Source organism: Homalodisca vitripennis, chromosome 3 (assembly GCF_021130785.1).
Source record: "Homalodisca vitripennis isolate AUS2020 chromosome 3, UT_GWSS_2.1, whole genome shotgun sequence".
Classification (NCBI taxonomy): domain Eukaryota; kingdom Metazoa; phylum Arthropoda; class Insecta; order Hemiptera; family Cicadellidae; genus Homalodisca; species Homalodisca vitripennis.
This window is the reverse complement of record NC_060209.1, coordinates 59,991,467-60,014,185: the sequence shown is the minus strand read 5'-3', so window position 1 is coordinate 60,014,185 and position 22,719 is coordinate 59,991,467. Positions and strand designations below refer to the sequence as shown.

At 33.6% G+C, this 22,719-nt stretch overlaps 1 protein-coding gene across 2 annotated transcripts in view; it reads left to right on the top strand.

The window, feature by feature from the left end:
- Positions 1-8,788: 8,788 nt before the first annotated feature.
- The window catches only part of LOC124356972 (zinc finger CCCH domain-containing protein 14), a 50,805-nt gene continuing 36,874 nt past the window's right edge, over positions 8,789-22,719 (top strand). For both annotated transcript variants that reach the window (XM_046808314.1, XM_046808313.1), the window contains exons 1-5: positions 8,789-9,035; positions 13,385-13,427; positions 15,788-15,958; positions 18,361-18,696; positions 21,835-21,918. In XM_046808314.1, coding sequence (XP_046664270.1) covers positions 8,997-9,035; positions 13,385-13,427; positions 15,788-15,958; positions 18,361-18,696; positions 21,835-21,918 — 673 coding nt within the window. In that variant the 5' untranslated portion in view covers positions 8,789-8,996. The remainder of the gene's footprint in view (positions 9,036-13,384; positions 13,428-15,787; positions 15,959-18,360; positions 18,697-21,834; positions 21,919-22,719) is intronic.

The following is a 22,719-nucleotide window of genomic DNA, read 5'->3' as shown; positions in this document are numbered from 1 at the left end:
TATCGATCCTCTAGGTAAAACAGTTATCGTGCGTACAGACCAGAGAGAAAAGAATAAAAAGTGTTTTCTTCCCTGATACTGACAGACAGAAATCGGATTTCCTCATCAACTGGCGTGAGAAGCTTCACCGCTCAGCCAATGATATTGTTGTTCATATGATATAGTTTGCACACTGTAAAATGTTTGTTCCAGTGCAAACTTTGTTCAATTTTATAGTACAAGAGTCGAGATCTAATTTCCACTGTATAAGCACACAACATTGGCTTTTCTTCAAATTGATAGAGAAATTTATCCTAAGAAGGAAATCGATCGTCCTCCATACTACTTTTGGGGGAGGTCGAAATGGGAGAGTATAAAAAAGTTAAAGGAGGGTTAAAAATATGAAATGGTAATTCTTTAACAGATAATTTTCTCTCTCTTCGTCTAGTATATTAATTTCAATTTCTTTTTCTTTTTTATTACATTAGATGTTTTCTAATGCTGTACAATGTTAATTACATAGAGATAAGGAATAAGCATGCCATTATGTAGGCCTACATATATATGTAGATTTTCATAATGATTTTCTCAACCAGTTTCGTGAGATTTGGGAGAAGGTTGATTGAAGATAACTTACTGTCCAAAGATGAGGGTTTTAATGTTTGAAAATCACGATAGCTGGATTATCGTCTACATGGAGATATATTATTTGATAATAATCAGATCTTTAGGAAAGCGTTAAGCAGAGAGTTTTGGAAAGCAAGCCTAATTTATCCTGGGTAAATTGCATTGGCTACTACAATGTAAGTCAGCAGCAAAAGTATTAACTTTGGTGGAGCTATCTTTGATTATAATATAAGAACTCAGAAGTTATATATTCTTTAATGAAAACAACAAAAACACTGATTTATAGTGTCGGTTTGTAAATAAGGTAATTACGTTATAAAATAATGTTTTCGGTCACTGACAAGGTCACCAATTAAAGTCCGTTGTTAGAATTGTGAAGAAATGGACACCCATGAGTTGGGATTTAGATTAGCAGATGTTTATTAATATCATGGGGTTAAACCAATTTTTAGGTAGCTTTTGTATACAAAATCAGCATATTGCATTTGTACCATATTGATCACGACCATATCATATCAAAGACAGTGAGAGAGAATTTGGTAACTTCTTTATTTATCCCGCCATGGAATATCTACGATTCAAATATATAACACAGATTGTAGAACCAATAACTGATAAAAAAACTAAAAAGTTTAAACCTAGTCTAAACTACAAAGAGAACTTAATCTTATAAATATTATTGGCTAAATTTGTTAGCCAACTCGGTATGTTATTTCGTGCCAGCATGGTACCATTTAAACGTTTAAACAAATTCACAACTCCATTATTTATCTACCTATAAAAAGGTGTACTTAAATTCATATAACGTTATCCAAACTTTTTGTTACAAAGAACTGTTTGTACCTCGAATGGACTTAAAACATCGATTAAATGTAAATCCCTTAAGAATTTATCAGTAGTCAAGAACTTTGAAAATAACTTTGAAAAGGCTCAAACTAGGTACAACAACGATATATCTTACAAATGTGTCTCCCACATTGATAGGCCAACTTGGTATGGTTTTATATCAGTATAGAGCAGCTATTTAAAATTTTAAAAATATTTTAACCCAGTTATTAATGGATTTAGAGGGCAAGTTAATACTGTAGTGTTCTGGAATGCCAATGACAATTACTAAGCTTTTTATTATAAACAATGGTTTTTTATTTCGAATGGTTTTTGAGATATTTAATACATATAAGTTATTAATATTTCTGTTGTTACTAAATTACAAAATCTACCTACTTCTTCTGACTGAGCCAGATTTACTATTAAAATTACAATTTTTTTTTTTTTTTTTTTTTTAGGGAGAGGAAGGAAAAATGCATTTACGCACACAGGTGGCCAGCCTGTAGTGTGGGACTTCTCACAAGGTGGTAAACTACCCACTAAAAACCTCCTCTATACTTCAGGATCCTAACCGGAAACTGTTTGTCACATTACTTCAGGTTAGGTCTGAATTTTACCTAAGCACTCAGGGCTCGCGCCTATCCAGCCATCAGAAAGTCAAAGGTCTAAACCGCATTTAGGTCTAGATCTATCTTTTTTAGCGCGGAGAATATATCCTGGACAAAATGAGACACACAGTTCCAGTTGTCCTGACCCTCCAGCATCACTTGACAGACAGAGTCCACCGAAAAAAAAAACACCCAGAGTGCGTGGTTGCCTCAAGTTCGGGGCCATTTCCCAATGTGGGCAGCGGAAGAATGTATGCTCCGCATCATCGGGAACACCCGGGCAATAAATGCAGTCCGGTGAACCGGGTCTTTTCGCATCAAGAAAAGGTTAGGACTGAAAATATCCATGACCGGTGTGAGAAACTGGGTGAGGTAATAGTCCACCTCACCATGTCGCCGTTTCACCCAGAGCTGGACCATCGGTTATCAGCCGTGCTGTCCAACGTCCTCGGGTCTCTTGATCCCACAACTCCTGCCAATTGCCGGTAGGTGCGGGTGCGCTCTTCTGCATGTGGCACGTTCCTTGCCGATCTCGCCTTTTCGCTGTATATTGCTTTTCCTCTCCTCAGCCAGAAGTTTGACCGGGATGACTCCAGCAATATCACCAGGACGGCAGCTCAGAAACTGTTACGATATGCTGATGCGACTCTGAGAGCTGCTTGTCGCTGCACCCGAGCAAGCCGCATCCGATACACCTCCTTGTTTAATGCATCTGCCCACACCTCAGCTCCGTACAGGAGGACGGACTGGACTGCAGACATGAGGAGCCGTCTTCGGCTAGACCTGGGACCACCGACGTTGGCCATTAGCCTACTAAGGGATTGCACTACCTTAGCGGCCTTGTCCGCAGTACGGAAAAATTTGGTCCCTCCAGGTCAGCTTATTGTCCACCATAATAACCCCCAAGGTACTTGGCGGCACGAGTAGATTGGACAGTCACCCCACCCACGCGAAGAGGAACGACAGTGTCAATCCTCTTCTTAGTCAAGATTACAATCTCTGTCTTAGCCAAAGCAAGAGATAGCCCATGATCCTCCATCCAGTTGTTCACGACGCGCATGACTTGGTTCAGCTTCAGCTGGGCCAGCTCAACGTTGCGTGCGGCAATCAGTGCTGCGACGTCATCGGCGTTACCCAAACTAAAACTGTCTCATCCGGCATCTCGGACCTCAGAAAGGCTGTCATAGGAGACATTCCAGAGATCCGGACCCAGGATTGAGCCCTGCGCGGCGCCGGAGGTCACATTCATTGTCCGCGTCCCTTCTTTAGTGTCGTATATAAGGAGTCGGGCTCGAAGATAGTCTTCGATTGAGCCCTGAGCAGGTACGCCGGGATGCGAAAGGTGTTCCGCAATGCATCCAACATATCAGCCCATCTCGCCGAAATTGAATAGCATTCTTGACATCAAGCGTAACAAGAAGCACAACTCGACGAGAGTACCGACTATGACTCTCAGCCATCTGAACTGCTCTCCGGACCTCTTCAATTGCGTCAATGGTTGACCGCCCCTTCCTGAAGCCGTACTGGTGGGGGCACAAATCCCCGAACAGCTTCCACGGCTAATGTCAGTCGGGAGCGGATCAACTTCTCAAAAAGTTTCCCTGCTGTGTCCAACATACACAAAGGCCTGTAAGACGAAGGCAGGTCAGGGTCACCTTTCCCCTTGCTAATTAGTACAAGCCTGGCTCTTTTCCACCGGGACGGGAACACCGCTTCAGAAAGGCAAGCATTATACATATTTAATAGAATCCTTGGATTGACTTGGAAAACTTGTTTAAGAGCTTCACTCGGAATCCCATCTGGACCAGGAGCCCTTGTTGTTCTTCAGGGAGAGGACAGCCGTCTCCAGCTCCTCATTACTGAAAAGCGGGATGTCCTCCACCCTATCGAATATGACCTTCTTGCCTCGGCGGATGAGTTGGAAACAGGGACTGGACAACCTTCTCCATGGTGGCGGCCGGTCCATGACGGATGGAGGTGATCGTGCGCCAATCTTTCGGGTTACAATCTTGTACCCCAGACCCCATGGATCGGAATCGACGTCCTCCCTGAGTTTCCGCCAGCAGTCATGCTTGCTCCGGTTGATAATTAAAAATTACACTGTCTCTTCTGATAACGTTTGTAATAACAAATAATCAACGTATAGCTTATATTTTACATTGCAACTGTAGAATATTCATAATAACGTTGATTACATTATTAACTAATAAAATAAAAGATGATAATACTAAGAATAAAAGTGTATTTTTTACACGATTTTATTGAGTTTGTGTGAACGCCGGTCTGTGTTAATCAATTCCCGTCACCATGACAGCAGGGCTAGTGGGCTAGCTTTCTTTCTTAAATGTTCAGCTATAAACGCGAATATTTGCTATTCATCAAAAATGATTTATGGATAATTAAAGAGCGCAATTTAATGGCGCAGTGGGTTAAGTGAGATAACTAATTGTTATTAGAGAACACTGGATTGAGGTCATAAATAAATATATAATAAAATGTGTAGTTTAAAAGCTCAACAGATTCGTTGACATTAAGTATGTAATATATAAATAACAACTGATTTCATGTAATATATTTTATATAAATATGGTGCTTCGCTTTCAAGTAGTTTGCCATGGGTAGCATTAACTTGTAAAGGTCATAGATTTCAAAAGAAAACAATCAAGGGTAATTAGAAATAAGTTAAAACTCCCGAGTAGCGAAATCTGAGAATATTTATAAAACTAGAGTACTGTTAAAATTACGTAGCTATGGTGGGCAGGGTCGATTCTATGCGAATCGGTACGAGTGTCAGATTTCTTATGCTGCACTTAACTGATAAGAAGAAGAAATAGAGCCCTGGGTAACCAATTTGAGTTCCTATGTAGTGTAGCCTAGGTGTATCTGATTTCGAAAGGATCCAATGAGACTTTTCATGGATCTTATTAGACAAATTTGGACTTCAGATTCTAGAAGTCAATCTGTACCAGTGTCAGGTGCCGTACGCTGCACTAAACAGAAAGAGAAATGGGGCCTAGGTAACCAGACTGAGGTCCTTTGTAGTGTAGCCAAGATATCTCTGATTTCGAAACGATGCATAGTTCGTTTTGAACGTCTTCGCTACCGACTTTTTATGGATCTCTTCAGACAAATGTAGACTCCAGGTTCTAGAAGTCAATCTGTACCAGTGTCAGGCGCCGTACGCTGCACTAAACAGAAGGAGAAGTGGAGCCTGGGTAACCAGACTGAGGTCCTTTGTAGTGTAGCCAAGATATCTCTGATTTCGAAACGATGCATAGTTCGTTTTGAACATCTTCGCTACCGACTTTTTATGGATCTCTTCAGACAAACGTGGACTCCAGATTCTAGAAGTCAATTCTGTGTCAGGCGTCGTACGCTGAACTAAGCGGAAGGTGAAATGGAGATAAACATATCAATCGCAACGAGTAAAGATAATAACATGGAGAGTAAATTGCATTCTATTTTATCCTTGCATATCTACGACATATTGCGGGTACCCTGATTCTTGATTTTGGCTAAGGATTCAATCAATGTTTTAATATCATAAAATAAGATTTTAATTTCTTGAACATGTTTAACGATCATAAGCAGTAAAAGCTACTGTTGTACTAGTTTACCTAACTAGCCAGTTTATCAGTCTAATTAATTTAAGTTACGTGTAAAATAATATGTGGCATAAACCACAGAGAGTTTTGTTATTAAATATTCTCATATATACAGTAAGTTACATCTTCAATCATTGTATATATCTCTTTTTGTAGGCATATCAATAATTAACATCTAATAATTATGTTTAGTCTTTTGATATTTACCAAGAAATGAATTTTTATAGAAATCAACTTGGTAACCTGTTTAATATGTCACCATTTTGTTTCTACAATTGTTAGAGAGCTTTGATTTCTACAGAATATGTTAAAACCTACTTTATTAATTGTGTAGAGTTTAAAAATGTTCAGTGCATAAATTGGCAAGTAATATAAAATCAGACGTTTAAACCTCTTCGTGGGACACTCTGTGTAAGAAATAAAGGAAGAGGAGAAAAGGATTACTCGATCGTTGTAGATTACTGAAAGCAGAAGATAATGAAATATAAGACCCCTGGGGAAGATTTATAAAATAATGGCGGAGAAAGCGAAAAGGAATCAACGTTGGTAAGTCAAAAGGATGATAGGCCTTAAGGCTTACCTAAACTTTGACTGTGGAAGAGACCTTGAAGAGTCTTTTGGGGGTATTGTTGCCAGAGATAATAAACATGAGAAGGATAATGAAAACCAGCGTGCACAGATGATGCTAGAATTCGAAAGAATTGATAATCCATATTTCGCATCTGAGGAGCTTGATAAGTAAATCCCAGAACATGATGGTATGTAAGGAAACAAAACGTGAAGTAGCTTTTCAGATAAGGTAAGCTATTCGGATAAGGTTGATAATGGCAGAAGGTAGGTATCCAGGAGTGTGAAGGAGTAGTGTAGTGAAAGTGCTTGTAAAGAATAAGGGAAGATTCGAAGTTTGGTGACGAGCTACAGACGAGTCACGTCATCGGTTTCCGGGAATGTTGGAGAGAAGTTGATTGTTGGCGGATGTTAGAGTGGTTAGAGAGTGAAGGGAGACACTATGGTTTTACTCAGAGAGTCGGAATATCCTGTGTACTAGTGGGCAAGAAACGTTCAGTGGGTAGAAGTGAAAAACGTATGTCGTAGGATTAGATATATCAGTTATATTTAGCTCGATTGTGAAATGTGGGGAGGCGCGATGACGATGTAAGCTAGGAAAAGGCAGGTTATGAGTGTTTAAAGGAATATACTTTTAGCCGTCATTAAAGATTATACAGTACAATATCACGATAGAACAATAAAGAGAAATTTGAAAGATAGAAAAGGGTGGATACAAAAGTAATCAAAATAATAAGTGAAATACTGGATTAATGGAAAGGAAGATAAAAGGGTAAAAAGGATCTGCGGCTTCCAACTAAGTATCTATTGTGAAAAAGAGGAAGAGCCAAGCGGTTAATTCATTATTAGACTACCAGTTTTTCAAGTGGCATGGGACTTTTAGGATCAAGTTGAGAGGATTCAACTTGATAGAAGGTGAAATATTGTTCACATTGTAGAAAGGCAGGAGCTGCATAGGGTGTCCTAATGGATTGTAAATTTTATAAACAAGAAAGAAAGAGACCTGAAGAAACCCTGGCTGAAAGGAACTCCTATTGGAAGAAAATGTAGTTTTCGCTCAAGGAACATAGCAAGAGAATTACCGGTGATTTTTGGAAGGATAGGGAGAAACAGTTAGACAGTAACATAAAGTTCCGGTAACAAGACGAAACAGTAGTATATGATGCAATTATAGGAGTGGGAGAGCATTAAAAGAAGTAGATATTCAGAAAAAGTTAAAATTAGATGATTCTTAGTGTCGGGACGCTATGGTGACGGGAGAGATGTTTGTTACGGAAGGCATAGAATGCACAGGATCTATACAAAGATTTAAAACGAAGAAGATTAGAGTAAAGAGGCCAAATTATAAAGAGTGGAGGTAGGAACAAGAGCTTCGGCCAAATATCCCTACCGAGCCTTCGACTCAATATTTAAACTCAATATGAGGAGTACATAAAGTGAATCAGGTAAACGTAAAGTCTTCTGTGCCAGCATGCTTTGCCTCCAATTAATAACAAAACATAATTAGGTTCAACCAGGTAGATTTTGGAGCTTTGAATAAGAGCATATATCTAGACAAGTCATTCCCTAACCTGGGCAACAGAATAAATATGAACAGTCCGTGCCTATTTTCATCAAATTCTCAAGGACCAATTAACGATTTTCGCCGATAAAAGCTCTAGAAAAATGCAGCCTTTTAGTTTATGTACCTAAATTAAAATAGTACGTTAATATAATTGCAATATCTTAAAGGCTAGGAGCTGAGACCCAATTTACATTGTAAAGCACACAACCTGTTTTAATTTTTTTTAATCAAGAGACGAATTTTTCCTAAAAAGGAAACTGATCTTCATCAGCGCTAATTTTGAAACGAAATCGGGGAATGTTAAAAGATTCGAAATATAAAATGACACTTTTTCTCAATTCATATTTTTCTTAGCTTTAAACAATTAAAACACCCGTCGAACTCGTAAATAATTGTTAACTCGTTGTTGACTAATCATATGCAAAGCCTTACAGTGGTGATTTTTAAGACTCTTTATCTCGTTCTGACGATTATAAATCATTACAATATGCATGACTGTCAAAGATTGTGTAAGTGTATGAAGCTAGGAAACATATGATATTATATAAAAAAATATTATGGTTTAATATTGTTAACCCTTTCGATCCCTTCCCATTTTGATCTAAACCAAATAGCGCGCCTGACAATCGATTTCTTTATTAGAAAAATTGCTTTTTGGATTTCATAAAAAGCAGTCTTTTGCTTATATAGAACAAATTGGAGCTCGGACCATGGATTACATCGTTTTGTTAATAGTATCAATATAAACTTATGGCGTAAACCGAAAGTATTTTTGTATTTACTGCCTACAGTTTGAGTATAATCAATACAAACTATAGTTAATTACACGAAACATCTTGATTACCAGTATCTTATGTTATTCGTGAATAAGTGATTGAGGATAACATACCCAACCAACTCATTTGGGTTGGTACTGAAACACGGTTATAGTACGCTCATTTTTTGTGCATCATTTGAAGCACCAACATTTGTGTTGGTAGAAATGATAAGTGAAAAAGAAGAAGGGAATTGATATAGATATTAGAAAATTGAACATAAAAATGTCGTGACTAGACTAGCGGGCGATTTCCAACTAGGGCTATGAGTGGTTGGGTTTGTGAAAAGTAGCTGTTAAATTTGTAAAATTAACTTTGAATGTGGAGTTAATTTTATCGTTGGACCGTTGACTACAAACATTTAATTTCAGCAATAAGTTTAGATAGTTAAGAACTAAACAATATGGAGGGCATAGGAGCCGAAGTTACCCAAAAGATCAGAGTAAGTTAACCATAAAAGGAGATCACTAGTTTTTATCAATAAACATTTCTACTTGATTAATCCTAAGTCTGGCAAGGCTAATCTTCCGCCGGCTATCCTTTTCCTTTTTGCGGACTTAATTTTAAGAATCATAAATAATAGTTTACTACTACAGTAGTCTACTTACAATCTTGCACTTGTTAACTAAACCTTGTTACTAATTTGGTAGCTGTACAAGCAATTAGCAGCAACCACTGCAATCGAATATGTGTTAATGTTATTATATCTACCCTACTGAACAATAAAAACCAAATTGTAAAACTTGTAGGTATTTCATATCATAATCTGATTCAGCTATGGTTTTATAGCCTAGCCTATCTAGAGAAGTAGTAATTTAATAATTAATTATAATATATAGAGTATTTATTATATATAATAAATAAAACATAGTAAGGCTACAATATAATAAGTGTCCAACAACACTCAAGTGATCAATATTATTGAATCATCATTTAGAACCATTTAGGCTAAATGCTGTCAGGCATGTTGGTTTACCATGTTAACAAATTATAACTGCCCAAACAATATAAAGAAAGTTGTATTATTTTATATAATCTAAAATACATACATTTCTGTGACATAAAATTATAGCTTCCCTATAATACAATGTTAAAAGAGTCTATAACATAATTCAGATTTACATTATTGTTCCAAAGTAATTAAAACAAAATTAAACCATTTGTGTGGTTTTTTAGTAATGTCCCCACTAGAGATGGGATATATACTGTTTTTGTCAATACCTATTACTAAATAACGTGTTGAGTTGTTACGTTCCTGTGACCTGTTACCATGGTAGCATGTTGGTATAGGCTACAAAAAGTTTAATTGAGGCTTAATTAATTTAATTTTGAGAGTTAATTTCTGTTATTATTTTTGTATGCAAATTGAAACAGAAAAACTCCTGGCTATTGGTCTTTCTTATATAAAAACCGAAACCTGAACTGGGTGATGATGAATTGTGGCTGTGGTTTATGCAGGAGCATAGAAGAGGCACTCCAAAAAATGCACCACTTTTAAAAGAAGAGGCAATATTATTGTTCATACAAGTGTTGGTGAAAAAAGAACATTTTCAACTAGTAGGCTGACACGATGGAAAAAACATCATGTGGAGTGCATTTCCTAGGAGTGTGTGGGGAGAAGCTCTCAATAGTCCCAACAGTCTGCTAGTGAATTCCCAGAAAAACTGAATCATGTACAATATAATAGCCTATAAGAAAAAAATGGTACTTTGGTAGTATTCAAAGGTCACTATTTTTGGGACAGTTTTCTTAGCTGGGACCTAAAAATTACATTATTAGAGAGAACAGGCTTTATTTGATTTACTGTAAAAATAAGATGTTATGATAATCGGTTCGTTTTTTTTTTTTCCAAAAACAAAGCGATGTCGATGAGAAGTAGATCACTCTGTCTCGATATACTTCTTGTTATTACGTGAGGGTAGATTTTAATAAGCGACCTACACTCGTTACTCGATTGCTATTATCGAATGGTTCGGTTTTTTTTTATCTGAAGGATAATTCAATACTACAGTATATTTAACTTCTCATATGATTACAACTTATTAGTTATAGTAATTTTAATGTAAACAATAAACAGCAAGAAGTAACTAAAATTCTGAGACTTTGGAAATGGCGATGAATATGAGGAAAATATGTAAGATATTTCTCACAAGTGACGAGATTTGTTTTAGTAGCTTCATCATGTGGATTTGGTTCCTGGTAACACATGGGAAGAATACTTTCCTCCTGTTCACACAAAAGCGGTTACTTATTGATATCAAGCCCTGGGCAAGTTATAAATACGAGTACTGTAAGGTTTCTTGGATATTTTATTCTAGGCCTTAGTTAGTTTTGTAATGTTATTGTGGAATTTGTGTATTTAAAATTGTTAATGTACGAGATTCTTCTAGTAATTTATTATAACTCTTATTGTGTATGATTTTTACATTCATCGAAGTTTGATAATATATCAAATTGTTCGATAATAGCAATCGGATAATGAGTGTAGGCCGCTTATTAAAGTCTCCCTTACATGATATAAGTAGGTTTAGATTAGGTATTCATAAATATGTTACTAGAAGTACCAAAGTTAAAGATAACCTTTTCAAGTGCTCACGAGATCTGAGCTTGAATTTGGGTACTAACTATTTTGAGGGATGTATATCTGTCTTCGCCAGATTGTGGAGGCGCCACCAAAGCGTTACCTGAGGTCTGGAAAGTTTGATTTGAAATACCCTAGGCTATCAGTGCAGGCATCGGTGGCACCTTTGGACCCTGTACTTCTAGCGAGTAAAGAAAAAAATATGTAAGCTCAGATCACGTTATCACTCATAAAGTTGACTTTTATTTTTTATATTTGTAATACATAAATAACTATAGGCTAATAGTAAATAGGGACTGAGGCCTCCTTCTTGCCGACATCGCTTCATTTCAGACGGCAGAAAACAAGAACCGATCGTCATAATGATATGTAACTTTCATAGTACGTCAAATAAAGTCTGTTCTTTCTAATAATGTTGTTTTTTTAGGTTGTGGGTGAGAAAAACTGTTTAAAATAGTGACCTTTGGATAATACCAAAGTAACAAAAAAATATATAATAATAAAATATAAGAAACATATGCATGAAGTGGGTACCTAAAAGGAAAGTGCGGAATCTGCTGATTACGATGATATAACTTTTATTAGATTTGATTGAAGATTGTTAGAAAGACGATGTAATTAGCAGATGATATATAATCACGACTATCTAAATAAATGAAAATGGCCACTATAAATGGCAATTATTAACATAAAAGTAGTGTTTGTTCATTTAAAAATCTTCATTTGTAGTATTTATCTTCACATTATTAAATTAATATATATTTTGTATGGTTTACGTTGATGAACTAGGTTAGGATTCAGTTAGGAACTAGGTTCTTTTTATGGATGGAATCTATGGCTAGTTTCACATCGGCTATTATAGTAGCTTAATTTAATTACTTAATTTGTTTGCAAAACAAAAGTTCTTATCAGTATTACCTTAGATAAGTTTACTAACGTTTCTCAAAAGGGTGGCCAATAGAAGTGGTTTAACTTAAAACTAAAAATGCCCAAAATAACATTTTAAGGGGTTGCAGTAGGCTAAAAAATGCAGACCTTATTTTTAAAGTATATTTTTACACAATTTTTGAAAATGTTTTTAGCAAATATTATTGAAAAATTATCAACCTAACTTATTTGAATTTACATTTTATATATATATCAATTAGTACATCGATCTAGTGGATTGGGAGTAGAGGTTTCTGGCCGAGGAGGAGGATATCAAACTAAGGAGGTATAGTTCAAGATGAAGGGGGGTAACAGAGTTATCAACATTCACAAGAGGAAATAGCAGGATCTTCATATATTGTAAATATTTATTAAGATTCTGTATTTTACAAACTTAGGTTAATTATTAATGGTTATCATATAATTTATCTGTGTAAAAGAGCAAGCAAGTTCAGTTAAGTTAGTTGGTTTGTTTGTACTTGGGAGCCAGTTACGTATTTTTTGTCTTAATCATTCAATGTTTTGTTATTTATTCTAATAAATTTTGTATTGTAAGTTAAAGATTTGGCCTTTAAGTGCATATTATGATCATGTTTAAGTAATTTGATCATGAAATGTGATATAGACTTTTTTATAATTTTCTTAGTTCTAATATAGTTATTATGAGAATTATTTTAATAATTTAAAAAAATCAGTTTGTTATTTAAATATTTAGTATCTAACTTACTTAAACACGGTTTTTAAGTTGTGTGGGCAGATTCTTCATTTAGTTTATGCACTTACTGGTGCAAACTAATCTATAATGACTAATGATGTTTTGAAGTGCTGGTGGCTACATTAGGCTAAATGTGTGATATTTTATAAATATTCTGCATTACATTTTAGATCATTTATTATTATTTTTCCAATTGTTCATTTTTGTTGGTTGTTATAACATTCATGCTGATAGGTTAATATTTACTTGAAATCCAAAGGATTATACATGATGACATTTTTTTTCTTATCTTATATTTCAGATATACAAAATAAGTCATATAACTTATATACTTTGATAAAGAAAAAATGTTTTTGAATAATTGATTATAACTTTTTTTATAACTATACCAACTGCATGTTTTGATAAAATCTTCTTACATATGTGATGATAAGCCAGATACTATAATACCAAAGGGTTAAGTCCTGTCAATATATTATATTTTGGTGCTTACTGTAGAATAGTGATATTATATGTGAGTACAGTTTGGCACATTGTTTAATATTATCAATGTAAAATCCTGTTTCAGTCTGCTATCAAAGCAAAACTCATGGAAATTGGTGTATACGTTGGTAAGTATGGAATACCAATCATCAACTTTCTTTTTATTGTTATATCCACTTTAACTACAAACAGGTAGGAGGGAAGGGTTGAATACGTTTTATGTCTTTTAATGTTTTAATTAATTTTCAATGCAATACTATAAGAATTGTTCTTCAACCACACACTTATTTAATAAATCTTCTATGATAAAAATCTTTTAATTGGATGTTAATAATTTTGAGATATTATATATAGAAATAGAAAATACAAACCCTGTTTAAACATTATTTTAAAGCCTCAATAAGAGATAAGAAATTAGAGTACAATTAAAAATAAACTTCTATTTAAACTAAAATAGCTTGAATAACAGAAAAAGGTATTATGTTGTGATTTCTCCAGATTAGGCAGTTCAATATAAATATTACAGTAAATTTATAAACTCTTGAGCTAGTTCTACTATTTTACATTCACTTTACCAAGCCATGTCACCGACTATTGATGCTTTGAATTGCTGGTGGGGTGGCATATTTACATGAAACTTTGCACATTTGATTTCATTTATGGCCTAAGAAGACCTGTGACGTTTATTGTTCTAATATTTATACTTTTTTATAGAATAAAAAAAAGACAGTATTACGATAATTGGGTTCCACAAAATCGCTTGCAGGGAATCAGTAATATGTAACCTACATCATATTTCAAGTGCATTAAGATTCAGTGTTTGCCAACGTTACTTAATTATATGATGGTTTTGTTCAATATAAGTATCTGTGCAAAAAAACAAGCCATTCAGTACAGTTTGATTGGTTTGTACCTTTAATATGTATTATAGTAATCATTCTCTGTTTGGTGATTTAGTCTAATAAATGGTGTATTGTAAGTTACATTTGGTTAGTGTAAGTTTCAGCCTTTTAAGTACGTACATGTTATGATTATGTCTTAAGTAATTTGATCATGAAGTGGCATATTTACTTAAATTTTGCCTGACAAAATTTAAAGATTTTGGTCCTACAATTTTCCCTCGTTTAATAGAAGTATACAGTTTACAAAACAGCATTAATTTAAATAGCCATATTTAAAAAAATATATACAAATCTTACTGCATGACATTATTATGATTTTGAAACTATGAAAAATGCTTGTAACTTTTTTCTCCAAACAACTGGGAAGCTGGTATAGGAATCAAATAAAACCTAAGTGTATGTGTTTTATTGATAAATAAAACCGAGTGGCTTTTTTGTGTGTTCAGTCTTAAATATTAGGGCTTATGATACTTGTTTAACTTTGCACATGTTTTAAAACAGACATGTTTTTCAGCAACAGTCTCTTCAAGATTTTATCTTTATCTTCCACCTAATATGTAGCTTCTTTGTACTTAATAGTTTACATCAAGAAATATAATTGTATAAAGTTTTAATAATTTTCAGCGAAGTAGTATGTTTCTCCAGAACCACTTGAGTGTACTGACAGTACATAAAATATTATCCAAAGGCACAAAGCAAGTCTTCTCTCTAAGGCCTAAAGAATGACTGCTGGTTCAGGTGTGTGAAGGAAGAGAAATTCAGTATCTTCTTCATCACAGATATTTATGACAAGTGCAAAATACCACCTGTCATCATGAACTGTGGCTACAAAAAAAGTTTTGTTAAAGATGAATGCTTGTCCATTTTTGGGCATCTTCACTAAATAAAAAAAAGAAGAAAGATTTTTTCAGAATCAGTCATTTGTCTAATTTTTGTTAAATTGGATGTAAGAAGTTTGTAATTATGAAAACTGGTGTCAGTTAGTGCGCCTGTTGTACTAAATGTTTCCTCCAGTTTATTTCTTAGCAAGTCAACATCAGTTTTAACCAAGAAGTGAAAAGTAATGTCAATTTTTACCTAAAAAAAACTGTAAGAAGCAGTGTTTATTTGTTCATCAGGTAGTTGAAGACTAGCTTTCCTCATTGTCCGCTTTACAGTTTATCAAATTTAAAAAAAATAACAGAATTAACTTTCTGTAAGTGGATTAATTACATACATATCCACATTCAATTTCTTCTAAAAGCTGTAGAACTTAAAAAGTATGTGACATTCTGTGGTAAGATATGGACATGTCAGTTTGTAGGTACTGTGTCCCCCCCCCCACACACACACACACACACACTTTATATATATATATATATATATATATATATATATATGTATATATTTATAATGTTATGTGTGTTTGTGGATTGTGCAAAATTTTGGTCTTCACCGATTTAAAATTTTGACACAATATACAATCCGTTTTTAGGATCAATTTATTTCTAATTCAATTAATTGTACAAAAGAATAATTGAAGTATTAGGCTTACATAGACAAATAAATAGTTTAATAGTGTATATAAGTTTGAAATTTTCTTGTAGATGAGGAGCTTCCGGACTATGTAATGGTAATGGTGGTTAACAAGCGTAGCAAAGCAGATATGGATGATGAGTTAGCGCTATTTCTGGGAAAACACACTTCTCTGTTTACTTCATGGCTTCATCAAGTTCTTCAGAAACTTCAAGAAGTTACTGTGGCCAATTTAGGTCCTGGTATGTCACAATATACTATTTTGTATATGTAGTAAGAAAAGGATCCCAACATTATAGAACAGAATTGAACCATTAAGTCATAGATGAGTAGGCATTTCTGGGTTCCATGTTAATAATAGTTTTAGTTTGACCTTTCTTCATTTTATAATTTATAGAAGATTAGTTTTATAAGGCCCACTTGTTGACATTTGGCTTTGTACTTAATTAATTTTGTACATATTAAATCAAATAAAGATATATTATCTCTAGATTTGATTTTAAATTACAGCTCGTAAAAGCTATTTGCCAAATATGAGAGATAACTTTTATGCAAAGTATAGATTTTCAATATTTTGCAGTAATAAAAAAAATCAAAACTCAGTATTTAAGATACTTCCTTTTTTTAATTTAGTAATTTACAGTTGTTCTTTACACACACACACACACACACACACACACGCACGCACGCACGCACGCACACACACTGAATTTTAATATTGCTTTTACGGGGTAACACATAGTCGTTTAATTACAGCTGGTTCTTAATTTGTTGTTAAATATTTATGACCTAAAGAAATTACATTTTGTCAGCGAAATAACATTTTACACTTTTAAGATTATATCTATTTTAGTTATCTTCCATGTAAATAATTTAAAAGTTCTATTCCTTATTTTAATTAGTTTTTCTGTTTTTCCTGTTGGAGCGTGATTTGAAGATACCCTCAAATACTATTTCAAATGCCTACAGTTCCTCATAGAATGATATAATTTTTAAATTTTTTGTATTCAGAACAAAATGTTATTAAAATTAAAAGTTAACCCAACCAAATGCAGATTGTACAACTTACAGACCTACAACTCATGGTTATGTGGGCTGTATCCTAACAAATCACTAGTCTTGAGGACTTGACATAGTAAGTGTTGATATTTATTAATACTTTGGGTGGCAACTATTTTTCCTAATTCACTCTTAAAAATCCCAACATATGCTTGCTAGTTGTATTTCAGAGTCCCAGGATTAATGTAACCAGTGTCACCCAAGAATCCCAGCCAGTTTAAGGCAAATTTTACTATGTTTAAAGAAAAACTCATAGCTTTCTTAAAAATATTGTATAGTCAATATTTGTATTGTATTTAAAGCTTAAAATGTGGTTTCATATAACATTTAAATTTATAAAATCTTTGTTATTTAAAAATATTTGTAATGTTTAGAAAAAATAGTTATTCAAAATACAAACTAGAAATGTTGTGTTGTAATCTTTTTAATATACACTCAGTACTTTGTCAAGATAGCACGTTGCAGATTTTAACTAAAATTATTCATAAATAAAATTAATACAAATATTATTACCAAATAATGTATTTACAACAATTCATACAATTTCCTCAAACACCACATTAGTATTACATAGTATACATTTTGGGTGTTACTTGAGTAAAATCAGTATGAAATATAGGTAAAAATACCAGTTAAACCCATAGCTATTAATAATATTAGTAAAATTGAAGATATTTAGGAAAAACATAGATATATACAGAGTGATCATTAAGTCATGAACATCAAAAGGTAATTAAGTAGTAAAAAGGAAAAAGGAATCAGTTGAACCAAAATGTATTTATGAACTTTAATTATTATTAGTATACACAAATTACTTACATATATTCTCACGATATTTGTTAACAACATGCGCATATGATTGGCTTGATAAATACCGTTCAATAATAAAAACTTACTGCTCTTGAGTAAACTTCATGTTTACAAAGTAGTAAGCTCAACAGTACTGTAGACAATGTGGCTAGTATCCATTTTAATGGGGTCTATATTATTTTTCTGTAGTAAATTAGGAGTCAATAAAACTAATTCATTGAAACTGCTATTTACAGAAATGTTACTTTCGATATGTGCGACTTAATGATAACTCTGTAGAATACACAGAAAGGAGAACACGCACGCATTATTATGGTTTCTTGTAGTCAAATAAAATTTTTGACACATAAAATAAATGTTGAACTTTTTTAATGTATATTTCTTAAAAAAAAAAACCATTAAAATGATGAAAACAAATATAAACCTAACAGTATGTTTGATGACTGCTGTCAGCTGATGCATAGAGTAACATAGTATGACATTTCCAAAATAATTGGTAAGGATATATTTTTTGAAGTTTTGAACACATTCTTGTTTCTTTAGCTATCGTTAGACATGCTATATTTGTAAATATTGGAGGAAAAATTCATTTGTAGTGATATATATTCAAAGAGGTGATGTAAATATAATTAGAAATCTAGTGTTACAAGTATGGGTTCTATCTTCTTGTGGATCCGTTGTCTGCATGACTGTCTGTCAGCAGTTAAATAGGTTTGTTGGGTTTGAAGTTAATTTAAAATATTTGGGTATGAGTATATTTTGTAATTTTTTGTAGGTGGAATCAAAAGAAAACTTTCTGACGATTATAAAAAGAAGAAAAAATCCAAACAAGACCATGAAAAGAAAGAAATTAAGAAAAGAATTAAAATAGAACCTGTAGATGATGAAAATAAGGAGATACAAAGAAGTAAAGAAACTGAAAAAGAAAAGAAAAAGATGATCAATATGGATGAAAGTGAGAATATTCCTAAAAACACTGAAACAGTTGGACAGAAAAGAAAAGAAAAGGCTGTGTCAGGCAGAACAGTAAATGAAACCAAAAGTATTAGTAGGCAGAATGAACGTAGGGAAAGTATGGAAACACGTCATAAGCAAGATGAAGAACATAGAGGTAAGGTAGTTCTAGGTTAGCCGTGGTTGTATGTTAAAGGGGTCAGCAACTAAAGTAATCCATTTTATAAAACCATATTCTAAGTTAATTTTAATTTAAGAACTTATTTTTAAGTTATACGAAAATACTTAATTAAAAACTTTAAAAAATTTTCACAATGTACCAATATGATTGTCAAATTCATATTTTAAAAGTATACTTAACATTGTTATTAATAAATTAATTGTTGGCTTAGCATTTAGCGAAACCTCTCCTACCAGTTTTTGATGAATAAAATCCAATTTCAATCCGTCTCTACACATAGTAAGTATCGAACAAGGATACTTGGAGGGTTGAAATTGTGTGTGAAACTCTACCCCCTTATCTTTACATCACCATTGAAAATTATTATTATTTTATAGGTCCATCAGGTCTCGGAACACGAATTGATTTTTGTCTCTCTCAAAAGTGACTAGTTAAAATTTGTCTTATGGATAACTATAATCTCAACGAGAAAAACTGAATAATCAATTTTGTAAACAGAGTTATTATGCAGGTTAATCATATGACTTTCCAGTAACTCATCACATATGTAATGAAGTTACTTTATTGGATTATTTTGTTGGTTTCAGACAAATGTGAACATTTTAGATTAATCTGCCATGTTATTTTCATAGCAAGTGTTTTAGTGATATAGATATCATGTATGCTAGATAATTCAAAAGTTTCTATTGATTCACTTTCTGTTGATTGTCTGTCTGTTGAATACAAATATTTTATCGATTTAAAAATAACTCTGCAAAGACCTAAAATTTGGAAATTTGGAATGTAGCTCAGAACTGGAAAACACTGCAATAATATGCATTTACTGCTTTACATAGTAATCACTTGTGTATACTTATACGAGCGTTAGCGTGTTCCTCAAGGATAATGCCTCTAAGACAGAGGAAATATGTTACTACCTGAAAATAAATGTTTGTCACTGCATAATGCAGTATTTATTTATTTGCATGGTTTTGCAGACACAAGTACACTTTGTGTCTATTTGTGTACAATAGATATACTTAACACGTTGACTGCTGACGGCAAATACATGTAAATTGCCCCAGAACCTAAAGTCTAATATTTATTAATACACTTACCATTTGCTATCAGAGGCTGATTTATGGGCAGATAATAACGTCTGTGATCCAAAATGGCGGATTACATGACGTCACAGATTGACCCGCGGATCCGCGGGGTCAGCACGCGGAAAGAGTTTTCTCGCACAGAGCGCGGCTAAAAAGTCTAATAACGCGAGTGGCTACCGTAAAAACAATCCAATTTGAAACTATTTCATTATATAGTGCAAAACAAAAACAAATAAAACTATATACAATATTTACAAGGTCTTGAGGGCATGGCTTTTACTGCTGGCCTCTGTGATGTATGTCAAAACAATTGACAGCACAAAGTCCTGGTTTACCTGGACAAACAGAATATGTATATGTTGTCATCTTCCTTTTCTTTTCATTCTTGTAGCATACCCTACAATCTTTACGTTTTCTGTCACCCTTTTTATCCTGTTCTTCATTTTGTACAAGTTTGTGGGTTGGGTATCTTGGCGGAGTAATGAGAGGAGCTTGCTGCTTTGGGGGTAAAAGATTCCCATCAACATAAAAAACCAGTCAATCGGTGAACCATTACCTGGTACATCTACTAGCAATCTATTGTTTCCGGTGAAAGGGATCTGTCTTAGTCCATTTGTATTATTAGCCCATGAAGGGTTTATTACAATATCTTCACTATCACTACCCGAACTGTCAACAGCAGTGTTTCCACTGGATTCACTATCCACATCTGATGCTTCATCGTCAGTAGCACTATTTCCTGTAGCACGGTTGGCAGACATGGTGAAATGCGATATAAAACTTGTATAATACAATAGTACAATGTCACTACACATAAATAAACAACTCACTAAGAACGCATCACTTGCACATGCTAAAAACGCGGGAAACAGAAACGAAGTACAAGTCAAGGTCAACTCGGAACCACACGCCACGCTCAACGAGTACGAACCGTCCCGGCCGAGAGCTGGGCTCACACTGAGCAATAGTCGAGACTATGGCAACGCCCCGCGGATCCGCGTGGCGCGCACTGCTACGCCGCCGCTTACCCCGCGGAACCGCGGGGCCCGCACTGAACGTGTTAAGAATACAAATATCTAAATTTTTAAAAGACTTTCTTGAATTTTGTACTGCTATTTTAGTTATCTACAACTGTTATTTTATTTTATATATTTGGTATAATTCAATAGCTCTTGACTCTAGATGTGCCTTCGTACAGTGAAATACATCTAACTGTAAAAGGCTCTGCCCGATAAGCTTCCAAAGTTCCAGTGTTAATCTTACAAGAAGAGATTATTTCTCTTTAATTCTAAGATTATTAAAGCAGCTCAGGCAGTAATTCTTAATCCACTAACCAACTTGATGTCATCTGATTTTACAATAGTAGAAACCTTAACGTTAATGTGAGTTTGATACTTCTTAAGTAAATATGGGCTGTAAGTACAACCCATTGATTGTCAATTGTTAGGCCAAGAACATCTGTAGTCTGACCGCCTTCTCTGCATTGGTAATTTGGAAATCCACATGGACTTTTAGCAGTTCTCTCATAAATACTTAAATCAGTTTTTTTTGTGAGAAGAAATTTGACAAGTTTGTAGAATGTGAGATATAAGTCTATGTCTGGTACAACTACTCGCACTCAGATCATTTGGTTTAGATTCTAAGATTTTGTTTCTTCAACTACATTACATTTATGTCAGGAATGTGTTGTACACTTGAACCTATTGGTCTAATGTCATTGGCCAGAGAGAGAATTGCTGGGTTGTTAGGATTAGTGGAGAGGGTCTTTAGTGGTTTCAATGACCATAGTAGCAGCCAAGTTATCTAGAAAGTTTGTTAATTTTATTTTCCATGTACACTATTCAATTCTATAGCTCTAATTTTAAAGATTGTTTTATAATAAGTAAAGACAATTTTTAATATACTTGAAAGTTGTGGCTATTACGAATGTAGCTGACAAACATTATGGTGGCTGTAGTATTATTTAAAATAACATTTACTTGTTAAATACTTGTAAAATTGCAACTTTGATTGTGTTTGATATTTTCAGTTATGAGGAGCAAATCTCACAGTATATCAAGTCAGGTTGGTGATCTCGATGATGATGACTGCATAAACATCAGGACAGATGGAGGTTAGTTAAAAAAAAAACAATTACTTAAGCATTGTATTTTACAAAGAGGAACAGATTTTTCCCAAGTTGTCATTCTATTTTAATGTTATGCATGGTGTAGGCTACCTACGAATATGTGTTCAGAATGTTTAGATATAAATTCCTGAAATATTGTTTACTGTTGATATAAATGTAACGTATTTATATAGAAACAGCAGGTACACTAGTAATAAAACATATTATCTCAAAATTGATTAGGAATATTTTTGTCTAGTATATTCATTAGATTTGTATGTATATATATATATATATATATATATATATATATATATATATATATTAATATTTAAATCCAAACAAAAATGAACGCTTTTAAAATAAATTAGATAGTATTTATTACCAAGATCACTCCTATTTTTTCAATAAATATATATTCTTAAATAGTATATTATTGATTTTTTTAAAGAAATGAATTTTTAATATTGCTATATATTATTATGAGTGAGTATGGTATATAACTAATATTTTAGTATGAGAGTGGTTATCTTACAAAGTCTTGAGTGTGCCTGTTATGACATCCTGGCAATTAAACTACATATCTCATCTGTGAAGAGAGACAAGGGAAATGAGGTAGTATTAATGTATAATGTGCAAAGACCCAAGGTAGATTTTCTTCATTGCATCATTATTAATAATATGAACAACCATAGGATTAAAAGAGTACTCAATTTTAACCCTTCAGTCCCATCAGAATTGTGATAAACTCAGCACACGGGAATGGTAACACCAGTATTGTGTTATTTTTTGCTTATTGTTTACATT